Source organism: Sporobolomyces koalae (genome assembly GCF_050403365.1).
Source record: "Sporobolomyces koalae JCM15063 DNA, S_koalae_JCM15063T_v1_ctg26, whole genome shotgun sequence".
Classification (NCBI taxonomy): Eukaryota; Fungi; Basidiomycota; class Microbotryomycetes; order Sporidiobolales; family Sporidiobolaceae; genus Sporobolomyces; species Sporobolomyces koalae.
The window spans coordinates 19,275-33,835 of record NW_027481745.1 but is presented as its reverse complement, the minus strand read 5'-3'; the positions used below and the strand labels follow the sequence as shown (position 1 = coordinate 33,835).

At 54.4% G+C, this 14,561-nt stretch overlaps 4 protein-coding genes across 4 annotated transcripts; 2 read left to right on the top strand and 2 right to left on the bottom strand.

Moving 5' to 3' along the window:
* Nucleotides 1–59: 59 nt before the first annotated feature.
* On the top strand, nt 60–2,226 carry JCM15063_005338 (DHHC family palmitoyltransferase; the record flags this gene model as incomplete). The annotated part of the gene is made up of 8 exons (XM_076679714.1): nt 60–85; nt 150–348; nt 414–498; nt 573–641; nt 707–840; nt 909–1,094; nt 1,159–1,288; nt 1,535–2,226. The coding sequence occupies 8 exons, from the start codon at nt 60–62 to the stop codon at nt 2,224–2,226; spliced, it is 1,521 nt and encodes a 506-aa protein (XP_076533114.1).
* Nucleotides 2,227–2,367: 141 nt separating this feature from the next.
* Nucleotides 2,368–5,758, bottom strand: JCM15063_005337 (uncharacterized protein; the record flags this gene model as incomplete). Its single annotated transcript, XM_076679713.1, has 11 exons — nt 2,368–2,538; nt 2,598–3,109; nt 3,178–3,389; nt 3,451–3,629; nt 3,698–3,949; nt 4,017–4,802; nt 4,865–4,925; nt 4,995–5,166; nt 5,234–5,471; nt 5,538–5,693; nt 5,750–5,758. The coding sequence occupies 11 exons, from the start codon at nt 5,756–5,758 to the stop codon at nt 2,368–2,370; spliced, it is 2,748 nt and encodes a 915-aa protein (XP_076533113.1).
* A 770-nt stretch (nt 5,759–6,528) lies between these two features.
* JCM15063_005336 (uncharacterized protein) lies at nt 6,529–9,528 on the top strand (the record flags this gene model as incomplete). Its single annotated transcript, XM_076679712.1, has 6 exons — nt 6,529–6,792; nt 6,863–6,962; nt 7,033–7,327; nt 8,266–8,566; nt 8,818–9,261; nt 9,331–9,528. The coding sequence occupies 6 exons, from the start codon at nt 6,529–6,531 to the stop codon at nt 9,526–9,528; spliced, it is 1,602 nt and encodes a 533-aa protein (XP_076533112.1).
* Nucleotides 9,529–9,863: 335 nt separating this feature from the next.
* On the bottom strand, nt 9,864–14,504 carry POM152 (Pom152p; the record flags this gene model as incomplete). Its single annotated transcript, XM_076679711.1, has 10 exons — nt 9,864–9,987; nt 10,066–10,260; nt 10,344–11,172; nt 11,237–11,528; nt 11,602–11,774; nt 11,865–12,009; nt 12,091–12,513; nt 12,579–13,878; nt 13,943–14,094; nt 14,160–14,504. The coding sequence occupies 10 exons, from the start codon at nt 14,502–14,504 to the stop codon at nt 9,864–9,866; spliced, it is 3,978 nt and encodes a 1,325-aa protein (XP_076533111.1).
* Between the last annotated feature and the right edge of the window lie 57 nt (nt 14,505–14,561).

Here is a 14,561-nt window from a genome sequence, read left to right as displayed (position 1 = left end):
ACTGAAGACGGACTTTGATTCCCGAGGTGCGCGCTGCTCTTGCTCGCGCACTGAGCTAGATGGGCAAACTTCTGGGCAGATTGTGGTGAGTGCTGTTCATCAGTGTGACTCCTAAACCGCTTGCACTCATTCGACATTGGCTTCAACAGGGTCGGAGGGACGGTGCTGCTGATCTCGTTCATCGGATTCACTTCGCAACTCTGGGTGATCTTGCCTTCGTACCCGGAAGGACTCCGTGATTCGAACCTACTCAAACTCCTGGCGCCCTTCAACGTACTCCTCGCGCTTTTGTATTGGAACTATTACCTGACTGTCACGACCAACCCGGGCACGGTTCCGAAGGGCTGGGTACATCCCGCTAATTCTCTTCTGTCAGTTATGGAGATGAATACTTACGAAAGGACGTCACGCAGGAACCCGATTGGAGAGAGATCGAGACGGGTCAAGCCGAAGTCAAGAAATTGACAGGCACTGCTAGATTCTGTCGCACTTGTCAAGGTGCGAATCGAAACTCTGAGGACAGTGCCCTTCGACCCTCGTCACCCTGATAGCTGACGGGGTTCCACTTCCAGCTTACAAACCCCCGAGAGCGCATCATTGCCGACAATGCAGAACTTGTGTTCTCAAAATGGACCATCACTGTTTGTCCTCGTTCTTCAATCACGCTCCAAATGCTTTCGAACCCCCATTGAGCCGAATCCTATAGGTCCATGGGTCAACAACTGTGTCGGACATCACAACTACGGCCACTTTGTGCGCTTCTTGTTTTACGTCGACATCGCCTGTTCCTATCATCTGTTCATGATCACGAAACGAGCGTTTGGCGTGACCGTCTTTCAGGTAAGGACTTTTCCCTCGAATTTGTGACGACAACAATCTCTTATCCTTGACTGCGATTTGATCGATAGCGTGCTCCAACGACATTTCAGATCGTCATGCTCATCCTGAATTACACGGCCTGTGTCCCGGTCCTCCTGATTGTCGGGATCTTCTCGTTGTTTCACTTCTGGACTGCGCTCACCAACACGACTACGATTGAAGGGTGGGAGAAGGACAAAGTGGCGAGCTTGAAACGAAGAGGCAAGATCAGACAAGTAAGGAACCAAGAACAGGAATCCCTCCTTTCTTCACGAGCTGAAACAGTGTTTCGATCGACAGTATCGATACCCTTATCATCTGGGATATTGGAACAACCTCAAGGATGTGTTGGGCCCGAACCCATGGTCGTGGTGGTTCCCTCAATCCGCACCGGGCAATGGCTTGACTTACAAAGTTGGCACAGGGATCGGTGAGTGGAAACCTCGAAGTTATCGCTGTTGTGGTCGTCGATGGTGGAGGAAAACCCTCAAGCGCTCGGAGAAGGACAAAGAGTCGGATGACGAGAGCGACTCGAACTAGATGATCCGGGTCAGAACCCTTTTTCCCCCCTCTCACCATGTGCCTTAATCAACCCGATCCCCGGACGGCAAAGAATTTGAGCGGTCAGGTGGCTGATTCCTCGATTTACTCCCTTGATCATCGTGGCTGCCTACAGACCCTCACGAACAACTGCTCTGGCCACCACGGGATGAATTCGTCAAACCTCGTCAGAAGAGACCGACAAAACCAACCGGATCTCCCTTCACGTACGGCACCGGTCTCAATCCGCTTTTGACGGGTGAACCTCGATCGGCCCAAACCGAGCTGAGGCAACGAATTCAATCGACCGAACGACCGCCGAGTTCGAATTCTTCTGCGACGAGTAGCAGCCGTTCTTCGAGCCCTTCCGTCGAATTGAGCGATTTTGAAGATCGAGACGAAGATGACGTCCCGCTCGGATCCCTCATGAAACGCCGCCGACGGAATCAAACGGAATCAGGAACGACACACTTGGACGGCGATGGCGACGGCGATGGCGACGGCGACGAGGTCAGCGAGGACGAAGAAGACATCGATCCTGAACGAGCTGTCAGGATCAGACGGGGTAGCGAAGGGTACGAGATCAAACCGAGGTTCTACCAACCGCAACCAGCACCATCTCGGATTGACGATCGAGAGGAGGACTGGGAAGCACTTGAACGGGAAGAGGAACTGGAAGGAGACCCTTATGCAGAAGAGATGGTGAGTGAAGGAGAACTCGATCAGGAAGGAAATCGAATTAGGAGAGGGCAGCGGTACAAGTATTACGTTCGCGAAGAGGATAGTGAAAGCGACACAGAGGACGAGCGCGAAATCACAATGCAATGAATCGGCCTTGACTGGATTTTGCAGACGGCCACCGAGAAGGAGACGGGAGGCAACGACATGGTTTTGCAAGTGAAGAAGCACGAAAAAGTACAACAAGCAGGAACTGAACGCCACGATTCACGAGGCACATTCCTCTTCTCATCAGATCAGAGCCTGTAGAAAGTTCTCCGCATCCGCTTCGGTTGTGCCACCGCCGACAAGCAGACCCAAGCCTTCACGTTCGATGCGTGCAAGGTAGTCCCGATGCTTGTGCGATGCAAGGTACGCGACAAACGCGCGCAAAGCAATATTGTATGCCGGAGCATTTGAAGACTGTTGCGAGAGCATCAGGTCAGACATCGAAGCGCAAACATTTCTGATCAGCTTCTCACCTCTTTTGCTTCCTGTCTTGCTTTCTGAAGCTCGGACGAAGCTTTCGCAAAGTTTTGAGAACTGAAAGAAGTGTCGACGAGACGCCGAGCGTTCTCAACGAGTTCCGCAATCGAAGTGCCGGTGTGTTGAGCATTAAGCGAGACAGATGTGGCAGGTGTTGTGGCGAATGATGCATCTTCAGCCTCATCCTCGTCTTCCGTGACGGGCTCTTCTTCGAGTTCTTCTTCAGGCTCTTCGTCTTTGTCTTTTGGACCGTCTTCGTCTTTCGCCGGGGCAGGGACTGCTGCGACAGGTGCAGCAATTTGCTGTGCTTGACTTTCCTGCGAATCTTTCACCTCGATGCCGGTGGCACTGACTTTGACTTGCGATACGCGAGGCGCTTTCGACGCATTCGCCTTTTCGGCTGGCGCCTTGATTCCAAAAAGATTCTCGTGCGCCCGTGCCGCGTTCTCCTCGTCAGGTTGTACAAAGTTCTCATTCGCTTTCGTGACCTTTTTCGGTTTTGGTGGGGCTGGAGCGGACACACAAGGCGGATTCAATGTCTGAGCATCCGAGAGATGAGCAGCTCTTTGGACCCACCAACAAGCACTTTGAGCGCGGCGATCGCAACCGTTTTCGCTTCGAGGGCAGACTCGACGAGTTCCTGAGGTGGGTCCATGTACCGCAAGAGCGATTCATGTATCGGCGGCAGATCGCCATCGGGATTACTGAGGCGGAACATGAGCGTGTTTTGGATGTTGTGTATCGCTGGCGAGAACGACTCGAAGATATTGAACCAGGGGTTCGCCACGCTGTATAATCTCGGACTTTCAGCTCAGAAATGAGTTGAACGGCTCGATGGAGTGGACGCACCCATTCTCGTCCACCTCGGTCAGCTTTCCGAGACTCATAGCATCGACGAAGTCGTCCATCGCTTGTTCTTGCGACTTGGTGGGCAGGAGAGGGTGAGCATCGATGCGCATGCCTTTGCTGTTGAACAGGTTTGCCAAGGAGGGGAAGCCGGGCGAGCGAATGTCTTCACCAAAGGGCAACTGTGGAGGATGTGATAGGTGAGCAAAACTTGAGCGAGGTAATTCAGCCTGTAACGGGAAAAGCCTACACGAATGTAGTAGCAAAACTCGGACTTGGCCTCGGGATCTGTGGCCGGAAAGAGGATACCGACTTGCGGATCTGGCATGACTTGGTTGCCAGTCTTGCTCGACCTGAAGCCTTTCTTGACGAAACGCACGATCGCGCATGATCGCCGTTCTTCCATGGCATTGACGAATGCAGAGAAGAGTCGCTCGGACCCGGATTGACCGCTCGAAGCGTAAACATAAAATACATCGCCCATTCGCCAGTCGTATCGTAACTGTGCGGGACATTGGACAGTCAGTCAGCAAGACGCAACTGGATGAGTATGAGTATGTAAGCCGCACGTCTGAGACCTTCATGAAGGAAATGACCTCCATTCCGGTCGTGAGTCCTCCCAGCTTGCCAAAATCGTCATCATAGTCTCCCATATTGACTAAATCGCCGCCATAGTGATATGCATCTACGAGAGTTGCGTCGTCACCGATCTCTTTGCGATCTTCCTCGGGCCCGTCTGCATCCATCTCTTCATCAGAGGCACCTCCGAGGATCGGCTTCGGTTTGACCTTGATCTCGCCCGAAAGATCCTGTGGTTTGTTGACTGGGCGATAGAAATACCGACGTTCGGTCGTAACGGCATGAGAGGCGAGATCGGCATCATCGTCCTTTGATTCCTGCAGACCGGCTGATCGCAGGGTGTTATCAAAGGTTGTTCCGATCTTGTTCAAGTTACCATTCCGAGGCTTGACGTCGAATGGCTTCTCGGAATCGCTGTCAAGCATGTCCTCAAAGCCTCGCTTCTGTCCCCTCGCAGGGGGTTCGGCAGGTTGGCTCGTCTGCTGTGATTGCTGGATGCGTTCGAACCCAGCGAGACTCATCTTCTTCATTGACGGAATCGAGGCAGGAACGACAGCTTTCTTGACGTCAATGCGGATCACGAGCGAGCTGTCGGGATGACTGTCGGAGTCGCCGAGCTTGAGCGACATACTGTCCGCGCGAGAGTTGGTCGATTTTGGTTTCGGTGCCGCGGTGGCTGCAATCGCTCGACTTGCGTTGGCTACCAGCGAGGTGCCAGGTCCTTGCGCCTTGTTGAGCTTCCTGACGATCTGATGGAAGTGTTGCTCGTTTTCGCGCTGTCGCACCAGGTACAGTCAGCGGGCGTAGGCGCTGCACTGGGATCAAGGGCAGAGCTAACCTTGACGTCAGACTTGTCCTTTTCGGCAAAGTCCATGTACTCGTCGTCGATGCTGACTCCGCTAGCGGCGAGAATCGAAAGAAGGGATCAGGACGTGCAGCGATCGCCGGGGAAAAGACAGACGACGGACATGACTTTGAGGGATACTCCTCGCTCGTTCATCCTCGCGGCGGTTCCTTTCCAGCCATCCCAATCGGATTCTGTCTCGCCGTCGGTCAGGACAAAGATCTCTTTTGTCGGGTACTTGGCGACGGCGGGTTGAGCATCGAGCGTTTCCAAGCCAGCAATGATGGCGCTGTGGACTGGAGCAAGCGTCGCTTCATGTCAGCCCGAGACGTAAGCGGAGAGAGCCCGAGGGTCAAAAGTCACTGTCGACGTTGTGGCCTTGACCGGCCGCGGCTTGGTCGATGCGTTGCAGGGTGCTCGTGTCGGGTGCAAACTCGAACGGAATGAGCTCGTAAATGCCCCGATAGAGGTCGTTCTCGCGCACGAACGGCTCTCCGGCTTCTCGCGCGGTCTCCTTGAGCCTGGTCGTCAAGATATTCTTGGTCTTTGGGTGACCGAACGCGAGGACCGCACACGGCAGCGTCTTCAAATCGCGAATCATCTGGACACAAGAGCGAGTCAGTCCAGGGCAAGCGGCGTGATGCGTACGAGCAGAGGGAAGCCCCACCCGCTGGACGATCTTCGCTTTGATGTATTCCTGAGCAACCTGAAACGCCGGGCGCGATCTCGAGCTCGCATGCTCACCTAGCCCATCCCGGACCGAATGGAGCCGATTCATGGAGGCATTGCAGTCGAGGAGAAACACGGCGGCTGACCTGGGGGTCTGTGGGGAGCAACCTTGAGCACGACATGATGGCTGATACCGAGCACCTAACTCACTAGTGCCATGTTCGTACTTGATCCTGATGCAGAGTCGAGGCTCAGGCCAACTCGAGAGCAGCCGTCAATCCGTCCCGATTAATCAGTCAACGTTGCCTTCTTCACGCTCACTCGCGACAAGCACGACTTCCACTTTTATACCGCTAGAGTTGCAGAAGTTCAGCGACAACTCACGAGCCGTCGTCAAGAGCGTAACCCGTTCGATCGACGCTGACTCCGGCTTTACAGTACACCGCCTCGAACAGGGTCCATGTCGTTCATCGCAGATCCATCTGAGTGAAGAAGTCCTTGACCGATACTGCGCCCAGCCTGTGAGGGGTAACGACGCCTAGGCCTAGACTCGTCGATGCCTCCCATCACTTCGTCCCTATATCTTGTTCTTCTTGATCTTGTTCTGGCCATCATTGGGCCATGGCAGCTTCGATCAGCGTCCTTCGCTCTTCGGAGATTCCCTCTTGGCTCTCAGCATATTTCTTTACTACACCGGAACACGATCAGGGTTTCTGTACTTCCTTTGTCCTTTGGTGATCCGGGCCTGACCTTTGTAAAGGACAGCGCAAGCTCAAGTCTGTCGGAAACCAAGTCTGCATGTCCCGCGTCAAGGTATACCGGCGGCAACGATATGGAACGACCCCGTAAAAGACAGTCTTGGACGGACGGACCAGGTTCGAGCTCATATTCTCCTCGGAGCAAGAACGGACGCCGCTCGAGCCGACCTGTCGTTTGCCTCTGCGCGGTCCTTCAGCTTCGCTTTCTCTCTACCGTACATCAAGCTTGACATGTCAGGCAACGAAGTTCGCCACCTTATAAAGACATGCACATACTTTGTCCTTGACTTGCGCAAATACAACGAGCGTGTTTTCAAGGAGGATCAGTCCAAGTACATCAAGGTCGTCTTTCACGAAGCGATCGCTGTTTACTTGTGGTGCGACTACATCAACCATTACGCCGTTCTTTTCAGCCCCATCCTCAAGCGCGGACTGTGGAAAGACATCTACAACCACGAGTTGATGACTTTTGTTAACCGCCCGCACGCAGATCCCGTAAGCTCGACGACATCGTCATGGGCAGCGACAATGACATCGCGTTGATCTCTCTTCGCCCGACGCACAGGTGCTCGATCTCATAGTCCTCGACTTCCACTCTGACGGAGAACAAGCTAGGCCCGATGGAAGATCGGAATTCTTGCAGGAGCTCTTCGGTACCACTGATGGTGCGTCTTAGAACCCGTCCGTCGTTAACAGGTGTGAGATTCCGTTGACAGACTCTGGCGTTTCCGCTAGACACTGGCTATAAGAGGAGCGGCTTCAAGTGTCGCGTCACCTTCCAGAATGCTGCGGAAACCCCGCCGCCCGCGTCGACGCTCACCTACGAGCACCGGAGCGGATACGGAGGGTACGCTATTGAAGTCGCCGACCCGTCTTTCCTCCTGGCCGAAACTTTCCTTCATCTTGCCTCGAACAAGGCCTCTGCGCCGAAGTCTTCCTACTGGAACGAGCTACTGGTACTTTACGGTCTTCATGACGCAGTCGGCAAACACGCGGCTGCCCACAAATCTGCACCTGCCACCGTCAAGAGGTGCTTGCTCGAGCCGGACCAAGTTCGTCAAGAATGGAAGACTTTCCTTGATAATGATGACTATGCAGAGATTCGCCGCTGGGTCCACACCACTAGACAGAGTGATCGCGACGAGCATCATGCAGCAGCTCTGAACCATTTTATCGAAATCGTCTCGGTTGGTTGCCTTTGCCCTCTACGATCTCGCCGAACTCCGCAGACTGATCTGGCTGCAATTGACGCAGCCGCAACATATTCACCCGCAGACTCAGTCAGATTCCACCGCTACTCACCGACTCGATGATCCTGCCTACCCCTCCGAGCTTCCAGCGAGACCGTATGATCCCCAGAAGAGGCACGGAATCGTAAACGTCGTCAAGCGGCTTTTTGCAGGGGAAGGAAAGAAGTGATGAGGCGGACCAGCGACTAGCCGACGTGCGGGACTAGCCAAGCCCGAGCGCCCGAGCTCTCAGCTTTATCTGCCCCTTTCGATAGTTTACTCTCACCTTGTCCCGTTCAGTACTGCTACTTCGTTCTTTCGTTCTCCTATCCGACTCGCAAGTGTTCCAAAGTCTGCCTGAGCTCTTTTCGCGTTGAATGGAATTAGAATAGGGTATCAAGAAATCCGGTGGTTTGTGTTGCAGTGATTTCTAGGCTGTTCTTTGGTCCTTCCCCTCTTCCTCTCCAATTCTCAACAGCCCATTCCTCCATTTGTACAAGTTTCCCACGCCGTCTCCTCTCCTCTTTCCCTACTTTCCTCCTGTGCGAGGTCATTCTTTCTTTCTTTAATCTCGTGACCGCGCCTGATTTCGATGCTGGTGGATGCGAGCAGTATTTGTCGGCGAAATACCACAACCTCGTTCAGATGGATGAGGTTCGGGCACACATATTGTCTCCTCGGAGCAAGAACGGAAGCCGCTCGAACCGAGCCCGTCTTTTGCCTCTGACCGCTCCTTCAGCTTCGCTTTCATCCTCTGCGACCAGCTTGACATGCCAGGCTCTGACATTCACGACCTTCTTGAAGCATGCAAGTCCTTCGCCAAGGACTTGCGCAAATACAACCAGCGTGTTTTCAAGGAGGATATCGATGAGTTCAGGTACATCAAGGTCGTCCTTCACGGACCGATCGCCGTTTACTTGTGGTACGACTGCATCTACAAGTACGCGTACAATCTGAACCCCGTGCGCAAGAGTCGACTGCGGGAAGACATCGACAAACGCCAATTCATGTCTTTTAGCTTCCGCTCGCACCCAAACCCCGTGAGCTCGGCGGCGCCGTGGCGGCCGGCGGTAAAATCGTGTTGATCTATCTTCGTCCGACGCACAGGTACTCGAATTCAGAGTCGTCAACTTACACTCGAACGGAGAACAAGCTAGGACCCATGAAAGATCGGATTTCTTGCAGAGGCTCTTCGGTACCAGTGATCGTTCGGCTCTGAGTCCCTAGATCGCTTCCAATTGTGAGCTCTCGCTGACAGACTATTTGGCTTTCGCTAGCAACCGGCTGTCAGAGGAGCGGCTTCAAGTGTCGCGTCACCTTCCAAGGTCCGTTGGCATCTCCGCCGCTCGCTTCGACGCTCACATACAGGCCGCTTAGTGGATACGGAGGCTACGCCGTTGTGACGGCCGACCCGTCTGTCCTGCTGTCCGAAACGCTCTTGCGTCTTGCCTCGAACAAGAAGAAGGACGCTGCGCGCGAGTCTGCCTACTGGAACGAGCTACTGGTACTTCACGGCCTGCATCTCGCAGTCAACAAATACGCAGCTGTCAACCAATATGCATCTGCCGCCGTCGAGAGGTTCTCGCTCGACTCGTCCCAGGTTCGTCAAGAATGGAGGACGTTTCTTGATAGGAAAGACTATGCAGAGATTCGGGATTGGGTCTGGAAAACGAGAAAGAATGATCGTGACAAGCATCATGCTGCAGCTTTGGACCTTTTCATCGCAATCGTCTGGGTTCGTTGCCTTTGCCCTCCACGGACGGATTGTGAACCCCGTAGACTGATCACGCTGCAATCGACACAGCCGGAACGTCTGGATTTCCTGCAGACTCAGCGTCCTTTTACCTTTTCTTATCATTTCGATGCTCCCGTCTTCTTCCCCGAATTCCCAGCAAATCCGCATGAGCCCCAGAAGAGGGGCGGATTCAGGAAATCAATCAGCTGGCTCCTCGGTGGTGGAAGTGATGAGGCGTACCAGAGACCAGCCGACGTGCGGAACTAGCCAGGCCCGAGCGCCCGAGCTCTCAGCTTTGATCTGCCCCTCTTTGTAGTTTACTCTCACCTTGTCCTGTTCAGTACTGCTACTTTGTTCTTTCGTTCTCCTATTCGGGCGGTAAGTATCGCCGCGGTCTACCTGAGCTTCTCTCGCGCGTCGAATGAATAAGAATGGGGTATCAAGAAATCCGGTGTTTGCGTTGCAGTGATTGATGGGCTGTTCTTTCGTCTTTCCCCTTTCGCTCCTCCTCTTCCATTCTGAACAGCCCATTCTTCCATTTGTACAAGTTTTCCGCGCCTACTTCTCTCATCTTTCCCGCCTTTGCGAAGTCATTCTTTTTTTCATCTCACGACTGCGCCTGATTTGGATGCTGGTGGATAAGAGCAGTACTTGTCCGCGATGTACGAGACCGAGTACGTTCCTTCCTGAGAGGTCAAGATCGAATACGTGTTTTCTTGGATACCCCTGAGTTGTCAAGGAAAACAACGATGTTAGCGCGTTCTTGTTTCGCTGGTTGTTGTCGGGAAGGGGAATGTAACATACGTGACAGTGTGAGTTTCGAGCACTTTCTTGTCCTTGCTTCGATCTTGAGGTGCTCGTCGAGAGTAAGTGAACGAGAACGGTGCGGTTCCAGTGAAGGAGAAGACGATTTCGGTTTGATCTCCTTCTCGGATATCGACGACGATCGATTCACCAGTCGAAACCTTAGCAGACGGAATTGGATGGATACGTTTGACGCTGGAAAAAAAGCATTGTTCGATGCGTGAGTATCGGCTGCCACCATGACAAGAGAGAGCAAGAGAGACGGGATGGGCGCTTACAGATCAACGCTGTTGGATCGACATTGGTCTTCACCGTGTCCAACACTCAAGACTCGGAAGGTGCCCTCCTCGGTCGCGAGTCGTTGGAATTGACTCCCTTTGAGCGGTACCGAATGTTTCTTCCCATCAAACTCGTACTTGACCGTGAACGGTGGAGACCCTTGAACGACGAAATCGAGGAAATCTCCAACGCAGTGATCGACTTGAGACGAGACTGGCGAGATCGTGGCGGTTTCTGAAACCGAGAGTCGAGCAAAGTTTGACTTTTTCGACGCAGCGACCGTAGAAGACGACGCGGATGAAGGAGCCGAATCGAATCGCGACTCGCATCCATGAGCATCGACGACGCGTCTGACCGCGATCGAGTGAGGGTTTGGAGTGTTGAGCTTGTACGGGAGCGAGACGGGCCAGCGGTGCGACTTGATGTCGGGTACCGTGAACTTTTTCGTACCCCTCTTGCCTTCTTCCCTCACTTCGAGTTCGACCGAGAACGGTGCTTGTCCTGCAAGTTCGAGTACGAGATCGTCGGAAGACCTTGAAGCGAGTTCGTCGTGCACGCAGAACCCATGTTTCGCTGGATGCGAAAAGTGAGCCTCGGGTAGCGCCCAAACCTCTTGCTCAACCTTGAAAGGCGCGACGAGACCGGCCGAAGAAGTAGAGGTGTACAACGAGTCCGAGACTCCGGTAATCTCGTAAATGTGGTGGCCAGGATCGGCGGTGAACAGAGTGAGGGATGCTCGAGGTTGGATCGCTTGCAGGGTGTGGACTTTCGAGTCGTGCGAGTGCCCGTTCTTGGCAAGGGTGTAGGTCGCTTTAAAAGGTGCTTTGCCTGAGACAAGCAGCAGCTCAATCAGCAACCCCAGTCACGGAAAATACGACACGATCGTGCGTACCTTCAAAGACCATTCCGATGTGATCGACCGTGTTTTGACACACTCCTTCCTTTTTGATCATGTTGCCTTTCTTCTTCCCGCCCTGCACGTCGAGTCCGACCTTGGGTCGCTCGAGAATGCTGACGTTCCATTCCGTTTCGACGATGTCACCAGGACAGAACTTGTCCCGAACCGAGAGGAGTTTGTACGTTCCAGCCGGAGCAGACGAGATCAAGAGATCGACGTTGGGTTGGTGGGCCGTGAACGAGACGGGTCGAGTCGAAGTCGGTCCAGAGTAAGTGATCGTCCACGGCTACCGGATTGTCGTACGCTTGTCAGCTTGTCACACTTCCATATGGCTTTCAGGGCATGCTTCCATAACTTACTCCTTCACCAGTCAGCCTGACCGGAATTCGCGCTTCATCGCCTTCACGGATGACCACTTCTCGCTTGCCTTCCGCACCGTGGAACCTCGCGCTAGGTTTCGTGCGGCGCACATCAACAACAAGATCGGGTGACGTGAGGGGTCGGCGACAACCATGCGCGTCGAGAACGCTCTCTGTTCACGACAATCGTTGTTAGCCTCTCAGGGGGTTTCAGATTACGACTCGAAACGAGGAGAAGTCAGAAGAGAGAGAGAGAGACTGACCGAGAGAAAGCGCAAACTGGCCACCTTGTTGAGAGACCAAGTTTGGAATCGCGACTTGGACGTGATGAGGTGACTTGGTGATACCCTCGATCACCTGAGGTTTCTGTCCAACGACCGAGTATTCGAGAGTCCAAGGTGCAGTGCCCTGTTTATACAGGATCAATAGAGCGTCAAGAAAACTTGACCACGACAACTCTGTTTCGGAGGGGCAAAAGTGGGAACTAACCTTGAGGTCAACGTCGACACCGACAGTTGCACCTTCGCAACTGTGAACCGTCTTCTCTCGTTCTCTCCATTTCGCTTCAGCGACTTCGTCCACCTTGATACGCTTGACATAGTCGAACTCGCGAGTAGGATCGAGTGGCAATTTCTTGTAGAACCGGTCTTCGATCTGAGTGAACCTGACTTCCCATTCACCCGGTCCCGGTTCGAGTTTGAACTCGTCGCGAGAGTGTGACAGGCGTTGCACGTGACGAGTCGTCGAGTGAGGTCGACCCTGCACGATCCGACTCAAAGTGTACGACACGCTGAACGGCGCAACTCCGGTCAAGTGTAGCGTCGTCAAGAGTCCTGTTGGGGACGAACACAGATCATGCAACGGAGTGAACGTCGTCGACAGAGTCGGCAGAGGTTGCAAGATCAAGGTGCACTGTGAGGAAAATCTCAGGTCAACCTGTGTTCGGATGAATCGATCTGGAGAGAAGGATAGCGCACCGCATTTGGTACGAGGACGGCGCCTTGACAGAAGCGACTCTGGACGCTGACGATCTCGTACCTTCCCTGCTGATCGACCTCGATTTCGACATTCCTACCTTTCGCTTCGATCTGCCTCGTCCATCCGGTCTCGGCGACGTGTGAACCCGAGGGAGCTGCGATCGGAGTGAATTTGAGTCCAACTTGAGCGTGGTACTGTTCTTCCTCCTGCAATCCACCGATTCGAATGTGCAGCTTCTTCTTGCGACCGTGCAGCAATTGAACCTCTTCACCCTTGGAGCACTCTCCCGCGAACATGACTTCGGGTGGACGATGCACGACGACCGATCTCGTCGCGACGGTCTGCTCGAGCAAAGGGGCACCACCTGCCGAGTAAGTCACCTCGTTCCCGTGTGAGTCGGTGACTCTATCGATGTAGTAGTGCGTCTGGCCCGAAGTTGAGAGCGAAACGTTCAACGGAACTTGAATCCTCGCTTCACGATCGGAAGTGGGTCCGACAATGCCCTCGAGGGTTTCGATTTTCTTGAACCCAGTCTTGGGATCTCCCTGTCTCGAGTACCACTGCACCTTGAGGGGCTCGTGACCGTGAACAGTCAAGCCTAGCGAGACGGTTTCTTCAGCAACGAACGAGCTCGGATCGACGAGACACCGATGTTGAGTCGCATCTTGCCCCTGGAGGTCGAATCCGGCTTGAGGACAGTGCGAGATCAGGGTCGACTCGTACGAGGTGGGCGAAGTCGCAGACGGGGATCGTTTGCGTCGGATTCGGATCGGGTGACCGTCGGTATCGATGATCGAGACGAGCTCGACGCGACCTGGAGTCGAAACTGGGAGATAGTACAACGACTGACTCGGCGAGAGGCTCGAGAGTGGATCCGACGAGTCGAGAGCGTGCTCGGCGTTCGAGTCGCGCGAGGTGGACAGGCGCGACGAGGCAGAAGACGAAGCGGAAGAATCCGGCAACGGGTGGTGTAGGTTCTTGTCAGCGTTCGGTCGCGAGTGGGCGGGTGTGAGCGACCATTGCGCCGCGAGTGCGAGATCGTCGTCCTCGTCAGAAGAATCCTTGATCGCGTGTTGCTGGTAGTGGTGATGCGGCAAGTGATGCTTGCGAGGTTTGACGAGCTGTGAGACGGGCACAGTGATTTCGCGGGTCGATTCAGGGTCGGTGAGAGACGTGAGAGAGTAGGTGAGCTTCGACGGCGAGGTGTTGTTGAGCAGGAGCGGGATCAAGGTGGGATCTGACGCCTGCGAGCCGGCGAAGCGACAGTACGTTGACGAGAGGGGATTCAAGATGGCAGTTCTGAATGACAGGCAAATAGGTCAGAGGGGCAGCGCAGCTTGGTGACGAACGAGCGAGGACTTGCGAGACTGCGAGGATGTGGACCGTGTACTGGCCTCCCAAGTGAGCGCCCTTGCTGCCGACGACTTTTGAGAGCCTGACAGATCTCTCTGTGGTCGACGAGTAGTGAGTCACGAGGGATTTGATCGAGGTCGGAAGCAAGATGGAAGCCGAGAACTGGTCAATCGCGGGCAGATACATCAGCTTTCAACCGCTGCGAGTTCTCGGGGGATCCGACTGACGGTCCAGCGTCCAAAGAGGGCGTAGTCGAGCGCGGTGAGGGCGACGACGAGGGCCCAGGTGGGTTTCCAGCCCCAGGCGAACCTGGGGATGCGCAGGCGTCTGACGACCTGCAGCGTGACAAAGTCGATCGCGATCCACTGCCACAGAGTCCAGTTCGGGTCGAGCAAAGGTGCAGCACCGGCAGGTATCGGTTCGGGGTGAGAGAGGAAATGCGATAGTTTGTACGCCTGCACGAGCACGAGGGCGGCGACGAGGTACAGGCGCTGAGTCGGGGCATCGATGATGTCTGTTGGTATCAGGGGAGGATCTGCGTCCTTCCGACGCGCGGGCGGAGGCTGCGACATGCGAGAGTGCGGTTATCAGATGAGACGCGAATTGTGAGACTCGAACCTCGAAAGCAG